A 21,304-nucleotide genomic window follows, 5' to 3' on the forward strand; every position below is an offset into this window, starting at 1 on the left:
CGAAGGTGTACTGACCATCACTGTTCCAAATCCCCCAGTTTTGAGCGGAATTAGTCATCTGATTCTGAGCAGATTGATCTTTCCTACATTTGGCTCTGAAATACCATCTCATGAATCTATTGTTCTTCGTCTTGAACTTTTGGAATATGTGTTAGAGGATGTTGGAACAGATTTGATTATGGACTGAAAAGATTTTTGCTGTAAATACTTGCTGTAAATAACTTAGGTCCTAGTGGAAGAAGAAGAAATATAAGGACTTCCCATAGAGGACGGAGAAGGGTTAGGGTTGTCTGTTGTTGCTGTAAATAAGGAACTGAAATTAAAAGGGGACTTTCAGCCTCTGAGGTGTGGTTCGAGTGCTTCAACTGAAAGAAGGAAGAAAGACTTTTGAACACTGTTGCTGAACTACTATATTGCAAAGACGAGTCCTGAGACCATGGAGGCTGGAAACCCGAATCGTAGAGCTAGGTGCATTGTAGGCACACTTGTAGGAGGAGTAATACTCTTCATTATTCTAGTAGTTGTAGTTTCGTATTTGGCACCACATGAGCAGGCAGTGGAGGTTGAGGGAATACCTACACCTACTACTCCAAGCAAAGTAGAGGTCAAGGTAGGAAGTGACAGAGCTTTGCTGCCAGAGGAGAGTCGTAGATTACATGCAGTTCTGTCTAGAGCTAATTTCAAGCTTAACACGTATGCAAAGTTGCTGTATGAGTACATTGATGCAATGGATGCGAAAGATTGCTATGAGTGTATGCAATTGCCGGCTTCTGTAGATGAGGGTATTAGATACCATCACCTTCCATTGACATATGGAATTTCATGTAGTTTGCTGCTTAGCATATTTGATGGTCGCAATCATTTTGAATATTTCTTTTCGAATTATGATGCGGTGCTTCCTGAAGTGCCGGCATAAAAGCATTTGAACAAGTATGATTATTATAAGTCTGAGGACAGGCTTGGAATGTATTTTATTCCGACCCAGGAGTTGGATACAGCTTATGCACATCGTCACAATCTGACTTGTTTGTTGTCAGATACAGAGAAGAAACTTATTGATCAGGTAGAAGACAGATATCATAAACAAAAGCAGTTACGAGATTCTGGACAGGGTAGAGTAGATTGGACAGATGAAGAGAAGTCACACACGTCTAAAGGGAGTTTTGGTCCAATAGCTCGGGGTGAAGTACAGAAGGGGAAATTGTGCATTCACCGACCACAGACTTATTATGAGAATGTCAATATAGGTCACACTACGTGTGATCATACATTTACTTTAGAGTATTATGCAAAAGATTTCTTGCAAAGTGTGGTACAAGTGATTCCGACTGCGTATTTTGTCTGTGGGAGGAAGGCTTATGTGCGATTGCCTGAGAAATAGTATGGTACGTGCTATTTAGTGATCATTTTCCCTAAGATTTATCATACTGAGGATTTCGAATTTCTGGAAGGAGGACAACATGTGAGAGTGAAGCGAAGTGAAAGTGTAGGAGCCATAGTTGGAGATGTTTTTGGAGCAATGATACCAACTCTGGGAGTGATATTGAATGATGTGAAGATCAGGAGATTGCCGACGGTTGTTGACATGTTATCTATGAGTACAGCTAAGTCCCTAGTGTTGGTTGAGGGTGAGATGTTATTGATAAGGACTATGGTTTTGCAAAACCGTCTTGCTTTAGATGTCCTTCTAGCGAAAGAAGGAGGAGTCTGTAAGCTTTTAAAAGTTCAAGAATGTTGTACTTGTATACCAGATAACAGCAAGGATCTGGAGAAATATATAAGCAACTTTACTGTGATTCATTATTAGATTGAAGACTTGACTGAGGAAACAGTGTGGGAAAAGATTGGAAAGGGTTTTGGTAAGGTTGGCAGTTGGTTTGCGAACCTTGGAAAAGGGATTCTTAGTTATATCCTGAAGCCAATTATCATAGTGGTGTGTTGTGTGAATGGATTGTGGGGTTTGGTACGAGTCTGCAAGTGGTACAAATCAAGTAGACTGGAGAGGTCGATGAGAATTAAGCATGGGCATTAAATCCGTTCCGCTCGCGGAATTTGCGAATTTTTGAAAACTTGGCGTTCCGCGAATCGCGTGAATTTGTTAAAAAATTCGCAATTTGCAAGCTTGCGGATTTGTTTGCTTGGTCGCAAGACTTTTTGTCCACGAGCACGCAAAAACGGACGCGAACACGCAATTGCACAACGCGAGCATGCAACTAGCCCATGTACGACCGCATGGGTAACCTCGCGGTAGCCTCGCTGAAAAAATCCTGCGAACACGCAAAAAGCCCCGCGAACATGCAAAAAATTCACGGATTTCGCGGACCGCGAATTCGCGCGAAAGCGAATTCGCGTACCGCAATTCGCAAATTTCACCCATACTTAATGAGAATGCAAGAGAGGCGAATGGAGAGATCGCAGGACCGTCAATATCGAAGTCTGAAAAACATGGAGTTGCTCAAGAGAGGGAAAGTGGCAACGAGCTCTGTTTAAGTCAGTTCTTCCCTGAGGATGGTGTAGTATGTGATGACACAGGTCATCAAAGGGGGGGGGGCTGAGAGAGCGCCATGTTATTTTGAAAATTGTAGGGGTGCATTATAATCCCGAGTAGTCAGCACCCACATATTTAGAGGACCTTTACCAATGTAGTTTAGAAATGTAATGGTAGGCCGGGGATCAGTGCAATATGAAGTGGAGTGTTTATTAATCATAGACTAATGTAGTGCCTTAATTAGAAAATGTGATGCTGCATAACGTAGAAATATAATCTTATGTGAAATGTCGTGTTAACAATGATGTGCCTTAATTAAATGATACATGTGTTTATTAACAAGTGGATTAACATAGAGTATATGTGACAGATATTCTTTGTAGAATTAACATGAAAGTGAATAAATGAAATGCAATGTTGTGTTATAAATGTGTTTAAAAGTGCAAAGGCCTGGAACATGCTGAAGCCAGTAGAGGCCTTGCTGTATTTTTCTTTGGTTAGCCTTAGTCGGAAAGAAATGATTTCTCTCGCCTGGGAAAGGCTATCCTCTGCAAATATTAAAATTGTAAATTCTAATGTTGCAAGGATGGTCTCACGTATTTCAGCTTGCAGGTGCAAGGCCACAAGGTTCGTTAGGTAGAAAAGTCCATTGTTTAGAAGTTAGGATAGTAGGCGCTATCGCAGAGATGCTGCCAAAGAATTTGGGAGTGCAACATTCAGCGGAGAAAGTGCCTGGGACCCAAGGTCACTCGAACGGACGTTGGATGGAGCAGTGCCATGGTGGAAATTTAGTGGAGCTACACCTGCCAGAGGGGCGTGTCTGAAGGCGTGTCAACTGTTTTTGGGGTTTTGTATTAGGGACAGCCCTGGGGGTGGAGAGGCAGTCTGGAGCGGAGAGCAGGGAGTAGACATCAGTCTAGTAGTTAGGAAGTGGGCTTGGGAAAGGCAAGATGTAGATAGTTGTGAATCAAGGCAGAGTAAGGTGTAGCAAGGAGCATCTTAGAACGAGCTCAGTAATTGAAGCCACCCATTGGGAGTAAATGTACTTCTTAGGAAGTCTTCACGGCTGACACCTTTTCTCTCGCCTGGGAGGTATGCTAAGTAGGGATGTCACCTTAGAGATAGTGTAGGGACAGTCTAACCAGATTCATTCCTTTTTGTAAATGCATTCACAACTTTCTACTTTGTCGGTAATGGTGTGTCTAATGCTTCTCGAGTTAACCCTAATTTTTATTCTGAGTCGGTTGAGACTCTTGCGTAGAGTTACCTTTGTATTAGTGCCAGTCTATTTCTTGAATCTCTTGCTGAGGTGTTTGTATATTCAAATATTTTTGGCTTTGTAATAAATCTTTGAAACTTCAGTTCATAGTCAGTGGTCCTTTGAGTCTAATTGAACTGGATTGTAAATTTGATTGAGCTATGAATTAGAAAATCTTTCCTTTATGCTTCTATGATAGGAAAAAAAGATCCAGTCGACCAGACCTGGGATTCTAGAGATTGGTAAGGAAAATCTAGATGAGAATCCCAGCTTCCCTAGCCCCATGAGTCCAAATAACAGCCTAATTGAGGGGCCATGCATCTATGCTGGTGGCCCCTGCTTTTCCTCACGTTGTAGTAAATTCTTTAGTGCCTACTCGGGGAGCCATTGCCAGCATCATAGCAGACTGTTACCATATTTCTGGGGTGCCTGTACCATCCTGATTGCTGATGACAAATTTCCATTATCTTTATTTCATCATCTTCTGCTGCAGTTTGTTTCTGGTGCTTCTGGTGCTTCTGTATTTAGAACTGGGACATTGCTGAGTCTTTCTGGAGTTCACCATGGTGGAGTGGCCTTGGTGGGTGCTTGCTGCTGGTGGGTTTTTTGTTGCCTCTGAATTTATGACGGGGACATTGCTGAGTCTTTCTGGAGTTCACGATAGTGGAGTGGCCCTGGTGGCTGCTTGCTGCTGATGGGTTTTTTGTTGCTTCTGAATTCATGACGGGGACAATGCTGAGTCTTTCTGGAGTTCACGATGGTGGAGTGGCCATGGTGGCTGCTTGCTGCTGGTGGGTTTTTTGTTGCTTCTGAATTTATGATGGGGACATTGCTGAGTCTTTCTTTAGTTCGCCATGGTGGAGTGGCCTTGCATAAATACAGAAGCACCAGAAACAATCTGCAGCAACAATCTGCTGCTTGCTGCTGCAGATTGTTTCTGGTGCTTCTGTATTTATGTATTTATGACTGCAACATTGCTGAGTCTTTCTGGAGTTCACCATGGTGGAGTGGCCCTGCGTGGCTGCTTGCTGCTGCAGTTTGTTTCTGGTGCTTCTGTATTTATGACTGCAACATTGCTGAGTCTTTCTTTACTTCACCATGGTGGAGTGGCCCTGCGTGGCTGCTTGCTGCTGCAGTTTGTTTCTGGTGCTTCTGTATTTATGACTGCAACATTGCTGAGTGTTTCTGGAGTTAACCGTGCTGGAGTGGCACCGTGTTGCTGCTTGCTGTTGGAGTTTCGACCCTCAGCTGCCTTATAAATCAGGAACTGCAGTGACCTCCCAGTTCTGTGCATCTTCTGGCATATAGTCCCAGTTGTTTTGCAGTCTGTAGCGCACTTACCATCTGCTATCACCAGAATGTTTCTGCTCCTGTCTTGGTGCTTACCCTGAGCCCTGCTGCCTTCTGCCCGTGACTTTCTTTAACAACTTAACTCTGTTTCATCTAGTTTAGGGATAGACCTCCTGTGTTTAAATATGTCAAAATGTGCCCCTCCTTGAGTGCAAAAAATGAGTAGAACAGCATAGTTTTTGACAGTGTGTCATTAAATGTTATCAACATATGAAGTTAAATGAAGCCCTGTGTGACTAACACGTCCTATTAAGGGCCTGATATAGACATTAAAGAAAGGGAGCAGCAACACCGAACCTTGGGGACCCCACATGTGATGGGCATGGCTGCAGACTTAAAGGAACAAAGTTTGACTCACTGTGTTATTCCTGTGGTGTTTGTACTAAGATGATGTGTTTTGAAAGAAGTACCATATAATAATGTTGTATATAGTAGCACACAGTACTGGCTTAGGCTTATCATTGGTTCATGTCTGTAATTTAAGGTGGCTAATGTAATTTCCCCAAATTGTGAGGGAAACAAAATAATGGTTAAACCGATCTGTTGAATCAATTTCCTTCTTGCTACAACCCAGTAGACACCAGTGTGTTGGCTACCCGGTCTTTTACTCACACAACGATTAGTCTGTTTTAGCCGTAGCTTTTTGTCATTGTTTCTGGTTTATCCCCATCTCTCCTGGCAAACATCAGTTTGATATATTTAGCATTCTTTCTGGAAGTGCTTTGCCATACTACTACTAAAAAAATCCCCCCACAAGAAGTCTTAATTCATGATTCCTTCGATTTACACAATAACTCTATTAGTTATGTGAAAATTCCACATTTCAGTTGTACTTGTTAATCTTCATGTGCAGTTTCCGAATATTGCTGCAAAGGTTTATTACTATTTCATATTATTCTGTTGCTAGTGTTTGGAAGGATAATGCAAGTTAAGGTATTGATCCGCACTGTACTTTAGTAAAATGCCAACAGGCGCGCGGCAGTGACATCATACCATTTGACCAGAAGTGACGTACACTCCATTTGACCACCAATTTCATCCCATGGGTGAACCCATGATACACCCTTAAGAACCTCCTATTTATTACCCAAAGGCTTGCTGGAGGCACCACAGTGTAAATAAATAAATAAAACTGGGCTTTTAGAGCTGTGTTTACTTTCTCTTATCCTGCCAATGCCTTTGTGAACCCTGAAACCAGTGGTAGAGATGGTGGTGCCAGTAGTATCAAATGTCAGCCAGTTGTAGCAGCTCCTACTACTGGTTGCCTCTGTTTGAGGTCAGTGTGCGCTATGGAGGCCCCATGGAGATTCACATCTGGCCAGTTTGTGTGATTTTGATGTCACTAGTACCAACACCTCTCCAAATGTAGGTTGCATTTCAGGATGTGGTTGTGACCAAGTGAATCAAAGCCATGAACATTTACTAGGAGATTTAACGATGGGTTGTCATGTAGCACTAAGGAGCTCAGCTTCAACAATCTATGTGGTATAGAGAATGGACAAAAAGGATCATTCCTCCTGACGGCAAGAGTGTTGTCTCCCGTACTAACATCTGGTCCTACAAACATTGTAAAGGTATTCTGTGCTGCCTGTGAAATGCAGTATAAAGCAAACGGTACATAAAGGAATGGGCGGGTACTGCATTATTTGCTATTGATTTTCCAAAATTTTCTGTTGGGAAGGGTGCCTAAATAACTTATAAAAGTTGATTTTTGAAGGTTGAGACTAATGCAACGTGCTTAGAGTATTTAAGAATGTTCCATTGGTTGTCCCTGAAACAAGATTCTGACATTTCATATTATGCTCGGTCTGCCGGCCCAGTGTATATAAAATGCAACATTTCCCATTCATTCTTTAAGAACTCATTCAGGAAAGCCCCTCAACCCAGTAAAGAATGTATAGCTCACCCCAGTGACCAAATATTGCCCAGAAAAGGACCTCCCTTATTATGAAGTGTGCCACAAGAGTAAAAGGAGCCCCCATAAGTCATTTTCACTCTGGCTCTTCCTCCACAGTTTGAGGTGTTAGCGCACCCCCCCACCTCGACGTTTGGGTCTAGTTGCGCCACTGGTAATCGCCATACAGAGGGGCAGCCTGGCCTACCTGGGTCAGGCCTCCCATAGCTTAAGTTTTACCTTCAGTCTGCTGTTTTTTCAGAGAGCTGGGCAGACCACTTTGGTGAAAAAGAGATTACTGGTAACCATAAGAAGCCCTGGTACAAACGTTCAAACCATCCCTGGTCACTTCTTCTTCCCCATTCCATCCGTCCATTTTCTCTCTCGCCTTCTGTCCTCTCTCTATTGTCCCTCTCTCCCTAATCTATCCCCATCCTCTAACTCTCTCTCACCTTGTTTAAGTCTCATCTGAGCCTGCTGTAGAATAGTACCAGAGGTGCTAGGAGTGGCGGGAGGTTTGTCGCAGCGTATTGAACCTGTTTGTATTTAGCCCTTCAGATGTTGGATTGGCAGGCTAGTGCTAAATGGGGACGATCATTGCAAGGCCATGTCCGCTGGTGGTATCTTGCCTTCTTGGTTGTGGATTTGCGTTATGATATTACTGTGCGTTTTGTAAACGTGGCTCTCTCTATTTTATGAATACAGGTGGGATCGTTCAGTTACCTGATGCTGTTGATAACGTACACAAAGATGTGAAGCTGTTTGGATCTCAGATGCAGGACCTTGGATCTCAGATGCAGGACCTTCTGGCAATGGGTAAGCACAGCTCTTACATAATTTCTCAATATCTGCTACTCTAGAAACTTATGAAATATATCAAAAATATTGGCTGCCCATCACCAGTTTGTGCCTTTAGCTCATCCTTTCATTCACCTGCTAATCATTTTACTTTAACTGTTACTTTATACATACATATATTTATGCCATGGCATTGAAAATAAACATGGCCCATTAACTCATGTTATTTGGAACAATGGTACTAATATTTATGCATTTAGAAAAATGTATTTCTACAGTGCACAGGTCAAATTAGAGTTTATCACTACATTACATCAAACGTGATGTAGGAGAGTAGGGTCTGCTTCCTATGGTCACCCCCACTTTTTGCTGTGATTTTCTGGTTTTTCGACTTTAGTGTGGCCGTGGGCCTGCTAATCAGACCCACAGCCCAGCTGTTCTCTCTCTAAATTGATACCATGTACTTTAGGTACATACTTAATTGGGAATTGGGTCACCTTTGTGAGTCCCTGTATAGTGTACCATAGGTACCCAGGGCATAGGTGCATCCAAGGCCTACCAGGGGCTGCAGCATGTATTGTGCCACCCCTGGTTTGCCTCCCAAACTGACACCACAGGCTGATCACTCCGCTTGGGCAAGGTGGTGTAATCACCCCTTGCTTAGATATAGTATACCTATATCTACCCTTATATATAGACACATATATACCTATAAGTCACTCCTATGGCAGGCCTTAACAATCCTGGAGGCAGAGTGCTTGGTTTTATGTGAGATGGTGCTCTAGCATGAGCTGAACCCTTCTGCAGCTTTCGCAACCATGTCCTTATAGCTGTTCTATGATATAACCATACCATATACTGTTAAGTGCATTATAATCCTCGCAGGTAATGCTAACTTTGGTTTGGCTTTATCAAAACATGTTGTGTAAGGTGAAAAAGATTTGGGAATGCTACCCCCCCACCAGTTCTGGCGGCGGGGGTAGCATTCCACCCTTCTAGAGGGAGAAGACATGTAGTTATTGCTTTACCCGGTTAAAGTTAAACAGAGCCTCAGCATCACAAAATGGATGCTGCTGCCACAGACACAAGTCTGACCTCCTGCTGCTGGACAAAACTCACGCAGGGGAGGCCTGGACAATAGGTTTCCTACCTTGGGAGGTGCTAGTACCTCCCCAGACAGGCTTTTAGTGTATTGGGGCAGGGAGGGCTGCAAAATGAGACACTGCCTGGGGCACACAAGGTGCTCCATGCATAGCCCGGTTCAAACCAGTTGCTGGGGCTTTCCAGCCCCAGCTCTGGCGCGAAACTGGACAAAGAGAATGGAGTGTAACCACCCCCTTCTCAGGGTCCACCCGTAGGAGGGACCTAGCAGGTAATCCAGCCCCTTAGATTAGTATAAAGATAGGAACTGTGTCTAGAGACATTAGATTATCCCGGACTGAAACTCTGAAACTGAACTCTTGGTTCTTCGACGTTCTATATCGACTAGAAGACTGAAGACATCTCCCTTGTGGTCAAGGAGTGACCACCCTGTGCAAACAGGCACCACCAGTAACTTGCCGGTTTGCTTTGTCGACGCTCTTGCCGGAACCCGAAGACCCAGCGACTCAGGAACTGGACTTCCAGACTTCTCCGACCCCGATCCACATCCACAGCAAAGCTGAGACCCGTGGCGGACAAGAGAGACGTCGATCCGGACACCCTGGACTACCTGCAATTTCCTAAACCTTGCAGCTTCTGAGGTACCCTCGAAGTTGTGCATTGGGGTTTGAGAAGCCCCAGACGCGACCGCCATTTGCACCGAAGGTCAGCCCTTCGCACTCCACGAGTGCCGCGTGGGGCCTGCTCTTGCATTTCAGCTTTACGCGTCTTCCCGGTTGCTAGCCCGTTGGCTAGTTAGCCCTCCGAAGGCTTTCCTGTGAAACTACACTGCTTGCCTAGTTGCTCCGGGCTGGCTCCAGCTTCCCTGCGAAGGAGAGCTCCCCAGACCTTGCTGGTCTGTACTAAAGCCCATCGTCCCTTCCTGCGTGGATTGTATTTGCCAAGGCTTGTTGGGTCCAATCCGGATACCGACACCACAGTCATCCAGATCCTTCGTGGGACAGCTTGAATCCAGCTCCTGGTCCTCGTCGACGCCTCCTGGTCCTCATGGCTGCAGAGACAAGCTTCACCTTCTTCTCCTGAAACACTCAACATCGCCTGGTTCCTTCCTGGTCACTGGCTAGTGACCCCAGACTCTGTCTCCTCTGCTTTCAGGTTCTTCTCATCTTTGATCCACCCTTGGATCCAGCTGGACACTTTTCTCCTGGTCGCCTGCAGCACTTCTTTGCAGCTCTCCATAGGAAACAGCGACAAAACCCGACCGAAAGAACACCTATGCACCCGGCTTCCCTGGGTGAGGTAACTCGAGTACTCCGGTACTCCCTTGGGTGTTGACTCTCGAAGTGGCCTAGTTTAAATGGGTTTTACCGTAGTCCACCTGGAAGTGTCCTTAATCTACTACTTTGTAACTTTTACGTTCCCATTATAACTCTATTGTAACTCGCGACTGTGTTCCCACACTGCACGCATCTCCCGTGGGTCTCCTACTCCCTAACCTTTGGTTCTGTAGTGTAGCCCCAGCGATTCCCTAGGTCTATTCACTATTCCTGAAGTGGTCCTTATACCACTTACTTAGTATATGGTTCATGAGGCCCCTAGGGCAGAATTGTATTTGAGCAACTTAGAGTATGCTAAATGAGTAACTTGTAACGTATCTCGAACTCTGACCTCATAAAGAGTGTAGAGGGGTTGTGCTAGTAATAAATACATATATATTTGATATATACCTTGTGTGGTGTCCTTTCATTTGGTATTCAAGGGATTATATATGGTAAAACAGCTGGCTTCACATGTTCTCTGAAGTTTTAGCCTAAGACTGCTGGTCCATGCTACCACTAGGATAGCTGATCTATAAGGTTGACTTTACAACCACCATCATAAGGGTCGTTTAGACTGGTGCAAGGTGATCACTAGAACAGTGGACAACATATGCCAGGCTAACTTCTCACACGTGATACAAGAAAAACACGCGTAATGTCCCACAGATTGCATGTAATAATTACTTTACAGAGAGAAACAAATCTCCTAGTAGTCATGAGGTTTCTTGGGTGTGATCTTACATTGCTGCACAAATATAACCTCTTGCATCCTGGTTTTTGTTCATTACCTATTGTTAAAACAAATACACACAAGAAGATGCATGGTAAAAACCATACAAGCAGATGTGCAGAATATAATATGCTATCTATTTCTTACTATTGAGTGTCGGGGAAGTTTTAACAATGGTACCATAAAACATAGTACACTCTCTGAGTCTTCATATATGCATTTAATCTGCATATATACAAATATAAATATAGTTCATTGATGTCACTTGAAATGTCATCAGTGATATCATATAACATATAATCTGTGATCTCATAATGCCCTATGTCAGGGGTTCCCAAACTTTTTTGACTTGTGGCTCCCTTGACCTAATCAGCAGTTGGCCGTGGCTCCCCACCATTTGTTTTCCCGTTGGGGGGGTGGAGGGGATGTAAGCCCGACCTCGGGAGTACTTCCTGTTGTCTTCCTTAAAGTAATTGGGTCGCAATGATGGTTGGAATGCTTGAATTATTAATCTCATCCACTTGCAGCGGGTGGTCAGGTGGTGCACCTTGCTGTGGGTGGTCATTGGTCAGGTGATGCACCTTGCTGTGGGTGGTCAGGTGGAGCACCTTGCTGTGGGTGGTCAGTGGTCAGGTGGTGTACTTTGCAGTGGGTGTTTAGGTGGCACACCTTGCTGTGGGTGTTTAGGTGGCACACCTTGCTGTGGGTGTTTAGGTGGCACACCTTGCTGTGGGTGTTTAGGTGGCACACTTTGCAGTGGGTGTTCAGGTGGCACACTTTGCAGTGGGTGTTCAGGTGGCACACTTTGCAGTGGGTGTTCAGGTGGCACACCTTGTAGTGGGTGATCAGGTGGCACACCTTGCTGTGGGTGGTCAGGGTGGGTGGGTGCTCAGTCCTCCAGCCAGCTTCCTGTGCTTCTCTGGAAAGGCCCCCTATTTACCAAAGGATCACAGAGCTCGTTGAGGTAGAGCCGTGATCTTGGGTGACGGAAGCCCCCGCCTACAGGGCCTTGAAATCTAACAAATCAGCTTCGGGTGATGATGCAGAATTATGCAGTGAGGGTGCCCTTCACGTGCCACAAAGGCTGTTTCACCAGAGCTGCAGGATTTGTGCCAGCAGCGGCACAGATCCAATGTAAAAGTCTTATATTAACCCACAGGGCCCCAGTGGGCAGCCACCGGGTTATTTGAAGCACCGCATCATTGTACACCATGTCCTGGGATGCTGAGGTCACATGAGAGGTGACTTCTGATCCCACCTCAGAGCAGAAGGAAAGATGTCAGGGAGAGCCAGCCCCTCCCCCACCCTAACACCCCTAACCCCCCCTCCCCCACCCCTAGACATTTTCAGCACGATGGACCTTCGTTCTTACAGATTTACGACCCCCCCCATTAGCACCCCCCTTTCAGGAGGGAGCTAGGCGCTCTTCTAACAAACAGGCTCATGTCCTCCACAGCGCCCGAGTGTCCACAATTCTATTTTTTTTAAAAAACTTTTTATATTTTAAATCAGGATCCAAACTGAGGTTCACGTTCTCATGACCTGCATTGTATGCAAAACTACGTATCTGTACAATTTAATGTATTGTTTATCATTTATTGTTTACTTAGATTTTACTTGATTTTCTCTGTCCAAGGAAACAAATCAGCACAATTCTTAAACATATCTTCAAGTCTTGCCTCACAGCATAACAAACATATTGATACTGATAATCATGCCGTCTTATGTCTTGGTCACGTACCGCCATTGTTTTGATCTCTATGTCTACCTTAATCTGTAAACCCTTTAACTACTGCTATGCAAAATTTGTGAAGCGCTCTGATGCCTTTGGGTCAAATTTGCGCTATTTAAAACTCCAGAAATTAGTGCTCTATGTTCTCTTCGAAGACTTTCTCTCACACTCCTTATTTTTGTCCTGTTCTCTCTGGTTTTCTGTGTTGTTGCCTCTCTCTCTGTCACACTTACCTATCTCTTGGTGCCTTTGTCTTTTTATTTTCCGTCTCTCTCTCTCCTTCTTATTTGCGTTCTCTCTCAGTTTCACGTTGTGTGTCTCACTCCCATCCAAGCCGTGCCCGCCGAATGACAGACGGCTGAGGGCCGTTAGTAGCAATTTCCCACAGTGTGCGCGCGGTGCCCCTGGCACCTCATTACGGCACACCGGGGTGCCGCGGCGCACAGTTTGGGAACCACTGCCCTATGTGAACTCACAAAAGTAAGATGAGGGCACCAATTAATGGTAAACTTACCATAACTAACAAAATTCAGTGGTTTTTAGATTTTGTTTTGTAACCATAACTCCACTGTAACTGTTTTCTTCAGTGAATTTCTGGGGTGTTTCATGTAAGTCATAAGCGTTCTAAGCATAACTCCACTTTAACTGGCCTACAGTGAATCTCCTAGTTTTTTTTAACATGTTATTGTAGGTCTGAAAATTCTGGACTCGTGAATAAAACTTCATCATAGCATGACGATTTTTATATCAAAAGACCGAAAATGGCTAGTACACTATGTACAAGCAATTTCGTCATATTCGAGTGACGATTTCACCTCGAAATCGTCATTTGCGTTCTGAACCCTTGGCTTCCATTTTGTGTACGTCAGTCTTTTTGTGGGTTGCCCTCACATAGGCTTCTAATACAGCTAAATTCGATATCAAAGGACACGTACACCTTGATTGACTTTTCTCTGACCTGAACAAGCTGAAACCATTGCCCCAGGCCGAACCTGTTTGGTCAGTTCCTCTCCCAGTGGCCGAATGAGATGGCATCAAGGCACAACAGCCATAAACCCTTTTCATCGCACACACACCCTGCCGAATCTTGCTCACACCTGTCCCTGCTCTTTTCTCTCTCACTTGCTTTATGATGGGGAGGTGCCCGTTTTTATGGGCGGTCCACCGATATCTGATGAAATGTTGGGCCTTGCCGGGTAATTTGTTGTGGGCTGGACAAACAGAAATGTGGGCTGTCATCATGACTCTGCTTTTCCTTTGTAGTGAGAATATTTGAATGGTATACTGTAAAGCCAAGAATGTTTGCCTGAAGCACAATATTTTGTATAAAAAGAGAAGCCTGGTTTTGTAAGATTGAGCAGTCTCCTGAGAATATATATCCCGTGTGTTGTACTTCTAGGACCTGTTACTTGGTTGCAGCCAATAAAATCGATCCTTGACTTCACCTAGAAGACTCTGAGTTTCTGTGGTCTGAATCAGGAAAGTACTCGAGGTCTTTGGGTGTACCCTGACACCGCTGGGTTACCGGTTCGGTACCGGTTCTGAAAAACCCAGTACCTCAGTTGGCGCCCAACACGGGGCGATACCAGCGGTACCGGTCCAGCCAGAGGTTCGTGAGGAGCTTCGTGTGAAAATTCTGGAAGAAGGCCAACCACTTCATCGACCCCTGCATGTCGACGTGGTCCGAAAGTCTTTGCTGCGAGGTTCCCCGCTTCCCGACGGCTACAAAGGACTGCTGCCCTAGCTATCGCCCTGATTTGGACCCTTGAAGTTTGGTAGAGCGAAACGATAAGACGAGTCTTCTGGTGACGTCATCGATATCTCAGTTAAGTATAAGTGGAGCGTCTCCCAGTCCTTAGTTGGTCTTAGTTTGGGTATCCCCTTGGGATCACTTTGTTGGAACTTGCAAGTGCCAAAACCGAAGGACTCGTGTATTCACGAGAAATATCGTAATCGATAATCCTTTGAAGTTTGAAGCTAGACTAGAGAGCGAAGATGCCTGGTCTTAGCAGACTTGGAAATTTGTTTTGTCTTGGTTGTAATAATAGGGATTCCCGATTGGAGGACTCTTGTCCGGTTCCTCCGATTGGAACTCCAACTTATGAATTGTATGTTAAACATGGAGTAGGCCCCATCACATATAATGAAGTGTGGATCAAATACACCAGAAAAGATGGTGTTTTAAAATTGCCCCAATAGTGTAGCTTTGATACAGAAATCTTAGATAACCTCGAAGTTAAACTTTTTAAGAAGAAAGCCCGGCCGGCGATGTTTGGCTCTTTCCGCCTATGGCGTAAGGAAGCCAAACATAAGGAAATTAAATTAGCAAAGAAAAATAAGAGAGAAAGGGGTATTTCGATAATGCAAGCTGCTATGCAGTTTAAAGACAATGAAGAAGAACAGATGAGTGAGCAGTTGCACAGGCAACGTAAAATGGTAATAGATAAATGCTATCCAGTTTTGCCGCCTCTTCAGCAAGATGCAGCAAAAGAGCTTGAAAAAGATCCGTTAATGTCGCATTTGTTAAGTTCGCCACCCCCTATGCGCAAAATGCTACTGCACCTCCGCAACCTTTAGTTGCGCAACCTGTGATTGCATTGCCTCCTGCTCCTCCACAGCACCCACCAGCTACTCTTCAGCTGGTTTCTGCCCCTCTGGTGCAGCCTCCTCAAGGCCCACCGATCACATCTGCTTCACCTGTGCTTTCTACGACTTCGCCTAGTGCACCTTCTATTTCTCCTAATGATCCCTCTGCTATTGCCTCTGCCCCTGCTTTATCTCACCCTGTTTTTCCGCCCGTTCTTCCGTCAGTTTCTCCTTCCGTTCGACAGAGAATGGCCAACACTGTTACTAATCTTTTCTCACCTTTCTTTGGGTCGCCTAATACGACCCCTAACATGGAAGGAAGACAGTTGCGGAGTCAACTGCCTGACTATCGAGAGAGAGATTTACTGAATCGTTTAGCGCATAAATGGGTTATCGACGCTGTAAGGTATGATGTAGAGTCTGTCATGGAAGTCTTCCGTCAATGGGAAGCACCGAAGCAGAGATATGTTTTTGAACAAATGTGCGTTTTTCTCTGTGAAGATTTGGAAGACAATGATCTCGAATACAACCCGCCCAAGTTGTGTCGTGTGCGGTTCGAGTTCGCAGAGGGCATGATCTTAGGTCCCGATGTCGAGAGAGCGGTTGAGACATTGTTGTCATATCGGAGTAAGGGGGGCACTTCTCGATCACTATTTGAGCGTGACGCATCCGGTAGGAAAAAGGCGCGACAGTACCCCATGAGAGAAGTTCCTCCGGTTTGGAAGGAGGAAGTGGCCGCTGGTCCTGGTAATGTTCCACCACTTGTGCCAGCACATTTTCAGCGTGTGTGGGTACATGTTCCTTGGAAGCGAGCTGAAGTTTTGGCCCTTAAACAGACTTTGCCTGATCCCCGTAAAAATCCCGCAGGGTATTACAAAGAGTTGTCACAGACTGCTGGGTCATGTATCATGAATTTAGCAGACATAGACATGTTGTTTGGGAACGTTGTTCCACAGCCTCTATGGGGAAAGATTCCAAGTATAGCTGCCCTATTCTGTTACAGCGCGCGAATGGTGTTTCAAACACAAGAGGTAGAGGTGTTCAGCAAGCGCCTAGAGGTAGAGGACGTGGAAACGTCCCCCAGAACGCACGTCCCCTTCCACCTCAAAATTCTATGAATAGGTTCGATCAGCAGAATAACGCATCTGGTAGGACAGCTCAGTCCTTTACTAATGATTACTATACAGAAGATGAGCATTGGGAAGGTAATTATTGCTAGGACAGCCATAGACAAAGAGAGGGAGTTGTTTCAGTTCCAGTAGATCAGAGTGGACCATACGTCGAGGTGATTACATCAGGTGTGTCAGAGCCTTTTCTGTTGGATACTGGTGCTACAAAGAGTTCTATTATGCACTCCAAACTCCCTGGCGCACCTTTGTCTGGCGAAACGAATGTTTCTGTAGGTTTTTCTGGCGCCCCGGTTAGGAACCCGATTTCTAGCCCTATGTCTCTTTCTGTTGGTCCTTGTGAATTAGAAGCACCCCTTATTCTGACAACAGGTTGTGGTGAAAACCTGTTGGGATTAGATCTGTTAAAAAGATTGTATGCAACTTTGTACTGTTCTCCTTCAGGAGTACAACTTACTTTAGGTAAGAAAGTGGTTTCTCCAATGTATTTTTCAAGAGACAAACTTCCAACAGAATTGTCATCTCTCCCTAATATTCTTTGGGCTACTGGTCCTAATGATGTAGGTCTTTTGGAAATACCGCCATATGTTGTAACATTGAAAGCCAATGTTAAAATGCCACGCATTCCCCAATATAGAATTTCTAGTGAAGGTGAAAAAGCTTTGCTAGCGATAGTTTACGATCTAATTGAAAAAGAAGTCATTGAAGAGACAAGAGGCAACGTTTGCAATAGCCCTGTTCTGCCTGTTTTAAAACGAACTGATCCTTCCCAGCCACCTGTTTACAGATTTGTGATTGATCTTAGAGAGGTCAATAAAATAGTTGTACCACAATTTCCAGTTGTCCCCGACATTACTGCCCTATTGACTATGATTCCAGCTTCTGCAACATGGTTTTCGGTGATTGACTTGAAGAATGCTTTCTTCAGCATCCCGATTGCTGAGGAGAGTAGGGATATTTTTGGTTTCAGTTTAGGAGGTCGCAGCTTCCGCTTTAAACGCGCTCCCCAGGGCTACTGTGAAAGTCCATCAATATATAGTCAAGCTCTAAAGACACAGCTTGATACAATTGTTTTACCTGAAGGTGCTACCCTCATTCAGTATGTTGATGATTTACTTATTGCTGCAGATACTGAGGTAACCTGTAAAGAAGCCACGTTGTCTTCGTTGCGTAATTTGTGCGACTTGCATCACAAAGTGTCCCTTTCCAAATTGCAATATTGTCGACAAGAAGTGACCTACTTAGGTCATCTCTTATCGAAGGAGGGAAGGAAACTGACCCCAGAAAGAATTCAGGCAATTGCGAAATTGAGTGTGCCAAGAACACAGAGAGAAGTGCGTGCTTTCTTGGGCATTACATCATATTGCAGGCAATGGATACCAAATTTTTCGTTATTAGCCAAACCTTTGGTGGCATTAACGTGTAAAGATACACCCAATCCTGTTCCTTGGTCTGAAGAGTGTCAGAAAAGTTTTTCTGAATTGCGCACAGCATTATGTTCGGCTCCTGTGTTGGGTACCCCCAACTACAGTAAGCCCTTTACATTGTACGTCCATGAGAAACAAGGTTGTGCATTGTCAGTTTTGACTCAGTTGTTTGGAGACAAGCAGCGTCCATGTGCATATTTTTCGTCGACTTTGGACCCGGTAGCTAAAGCATTGCCGAGTTGTTTAAGAGCAACAGCGGCAGCAGCTGTTTCTATTCGACAGTCTGCTGGTCTAGTGATGAATAATATGTTAGTCGTAATGGTTCCACATGCAGTGGACACGTTGTTAAACAGAACCAAGACACAGCACTTAACTAGTGCTCGATTGTCAGGTTACGAATTAACCTTGTTAGCAAGTCATGTGCACATAAAAAGATGTAACACGTTAAACCCAGCTACGTTGTTGCCAATTGTAGAGGAATTAGATTCTTCAGAACAGCATGATTGTTTTCTTAGAACAGAAGAAGAAACGAAAGGGAGAATAGATCTCCAGGACACTCCTCTTGCTGAATGTGATGGTACATTGTGGGTGGATGGTTTATGCTTCAAGCTCCCGAATGGTGATACGACTGCAGCATATGCTGTCACGACTTTGCATACAATTGTTGAAGGTGCACGTATCCCACATAATTCAGCTCAAGCAGCAGAATTGATTGCACTTACAAGAGCATGTGTGTTGTCGAAAGGAATGAAAGTGACCAAGTACACCGACAACCAGTATGCGTTGTGAGTGGCTCACAGTTTTGGACGATTGTGGAAAGAACGTGGGTTCCTGACTTAGCATGGAGCTAAGATCCAGCATGGTCAGTTGGTGAATGAGCTTCTGGAATCACTGACCTTGCCTCTGCAAATGGCGATTGTGAAATGTAGTGCTCACAAGAAGGTGACTGATGATGTTGGTCGTGGAAATGCATTTGCTGACGAAATCGCGAAAGAAACTGCAAGGAATGTAATGAGCCGAATGTATGTTGCAGGCCCTGCAAGATGGGTTGGTGACGTTGGAATGTGTGAAGACTCGATAGAGAGTGTGAAGTCTATTCAAGCTGAGGCTACAGAGAAAGAGTTGAGCATGTGGAGAGAAAGTACGGGTAGAATGGATGCAAATGGTTGTTGGGTTGAATTGTCAGAGCATCAGAGATGGTTGTTACCCGATGCATATGTGCTTGCAGTGGTTACAATGGCTCATGGAATGGCTCACATCAGTGTGAAAGGGATCTGTAAGTTGTTGGCTCCAGTATGGCAAAATGCAGGAATTCCTAAGTGTGCAGAGAATGTTGTCAAGATTTGCATGGTGTGTCTGAAACACAATCCTGGTAGGGGAACCCCAACTCCAGCTGGTCATTTTGCACCTCCTACGTATCTGTTCGAGGTTTTGCAGCTAGATTTCATCCATATGGAGAGGTGCAACAATTTAAAATACGTACTTGTTGTTGTTTGTGCCTTTTCAAGATGGGTGGAAGCCAACCCCCTAAAAGACAACACTGCCTTATCCACAGCGAAAGCCCTGGTGAAAGAGTTCTTCCCCAGGTTCGGAATGCCTAGAATGGTCTGGAGTGACAATGGAAGTGAATTTGTGGGTCGAGTGATGAAAAAAGTATGTGAAGGGCTAGGCATTCAGCAAAAGTTCCACGCTGCAAATCACCCCCAATCAGCTGGATTAGTAGAATGTTACAATGGCACGCTTAAGTTGAAATTGGCCAAAATTCAAGCAAGCACAGGTCTTAAATGGCCTGACGCTCTCCCGTTAGCACTCCTATCCACCAGAATGACTGTGCATTCGCGAGTGGGACTTAGTCCTTATGAGATAGTTTTTGGCCGCCCGGCCAACATATGGGGAGTGCCAAGGCCCACTAAGTTCAGTGAAATAGAACACCCTGTTTTGTTTGACTATTTGTACGAATTGACGGCTAAATTGCGTGTTTTGCATCAACAGGTCCATGACACCCTGCCTCCGGTCTCTGAAACTCCAGGTCATCAGATCGACCCTGGATCTTGGATTCTTGTGAAGAATTTCCAGCGAACCAAGAACGACCAGCCAAGGTGGACCGGACCGCACCTCGTTCTTCTTTCCACAAGATCAGCTGTTCGAGTGGAGGGGAAGAAAAACTGGATCCACGGGATCCACTGCAAGCCTATCCCTCTGCCTCTGCCATATGACCGGTGGGTCCAGGAGGGTGTCGCCGACTCAGAGACTGAAACTGTGCCACGTTTTCTGCCTTTCAGTGATGCACGTGTAAAGGGAACACTTACTGAAAAAGAGAGCGACAACATTTTGCAACCAGCTGTATCGCCGTCAGTTCCATTGGACACTACAGAGCCTGAACTCCTTTTCCGAGATCATACCATACCTGGAAAGCAAAGATACAATTTGAGGCCGAGACCTATGGACAAATAAAAGTTTTTTTTCCTCCAAGTACTATTTTTGAAAGTGGAGCTCTCCCATCTGAGAAACTTGCTTATTTTTGTTTTTCGAACCGCCATCCGGGTTCCGCTGCTAGGGCCGCGATTGCCCAAAGTCTTTGGGGTGCAGCTGACGACATTAGGTCGGCAGTTCTGGTTGGTCCAAGGGAGTTGCCCTAGACTGACAGAAGCATTCCTTAGCAGAAACAACCTCCCATCGCGGGCAGCACTTTAGAGAGGATGGAGTTTTTCGAGATGGAGAGACCTGCCAAGGAAATGAACTTTAAACACAAGATTTGTAAAATAATGACAAAGAAAAGCTTTTTGATATTGTGCATTTTCATGTTATTCAGTGTGATGATATTTTTAATAAGTTATGTTTTATTCTCTTTTCGAGTAACATTTGCACCCACTACACCGCCCATACCTCCTCCTTCTACTGTTTCCCCACACTCTTTTCAACCCCTTCCTGAACACGAATCAGCTAGGAGATTAGAGTTTATTAATAACTCCTTTGTTCAGCTTTTGCACCAACACCAACTTGTAATGAACACAACTAACTGTTGGGTGTGTGGTCTTATGCTTCACACAACGGATAAAGGTATCCCTTATCTGGTCCTGCCTTTCAGCCACAATGGTTCTGTGTGGGCATACAGAACAATGTTCATATATGCTCATGAAGTCTACCCCCTACGTTCTGTAACAGACAATCCTAAGAATAGTGCTCTAGTTAAGGGTATAGTAGACATGATTAAGGAAGATATTTCTTATGAGACTATCCCAAGAGATGAGACACTAGTATACATAGGATGGAACGTGACCGGATATGGAGCTACTCTGAGTGAGAAACAGCAGGCTCAGAGATCTTCCCCGATTTGGATTGTACCCCATCAGGGTCACCTGTGTCTGCAAGGTATTGGCAAGAATCCCAGAGCTCAGCTAGGGAAAAGCATTTGCACTGAAACATATGTTTTTGCATCTCAGACTTCCCCTCCGTTTCTAGCAGATAAGGGTACCTATTTTATCTGCCATGAT

The 21,304-nt window shown here is 44.8% G+C and overlaps 1 protein-coding gene across 2 annotated transcripts in view; it reads left to right on the top strand.

Moving 5' to 3' along the window:
• The window catches only part of MLKL (mixed lineage kinase domain like pseudokinase), an 888,605-nt gene that overhangs the window by 351,732 nt on the left and 515,569 nt on the right, over positions 1 to 21,304 (top strand). For both annotated transcript variants that reach the window (XM_078670353.1, XM_078670354.1), the window contains exon 3: positions 7,696 to 7,806. In XM_078670353.1, the coding sequence (XP_078526479.1) occupies positions 7,696 to 7,806 (111 nt within the window). The remainder of the gene's footprint in view (positions 1 to 7,695; positions 7,807 to 21,304) is intronic.

Source organism: Lissotriton helveticus, chromosome 12, assembly GCF_964261635.1.
Source record: "Lissotriton helveticus chromosome 12, aLisHel1.1, whole genome shotgun sequence".
Taxonomy (NCBI): domain Eukaryota; kingdom Metazoa; phylum Chordata; class Amphibia; order Caudata; family Salamandridae; genus Lissotriton; species Lissotriton helveticus.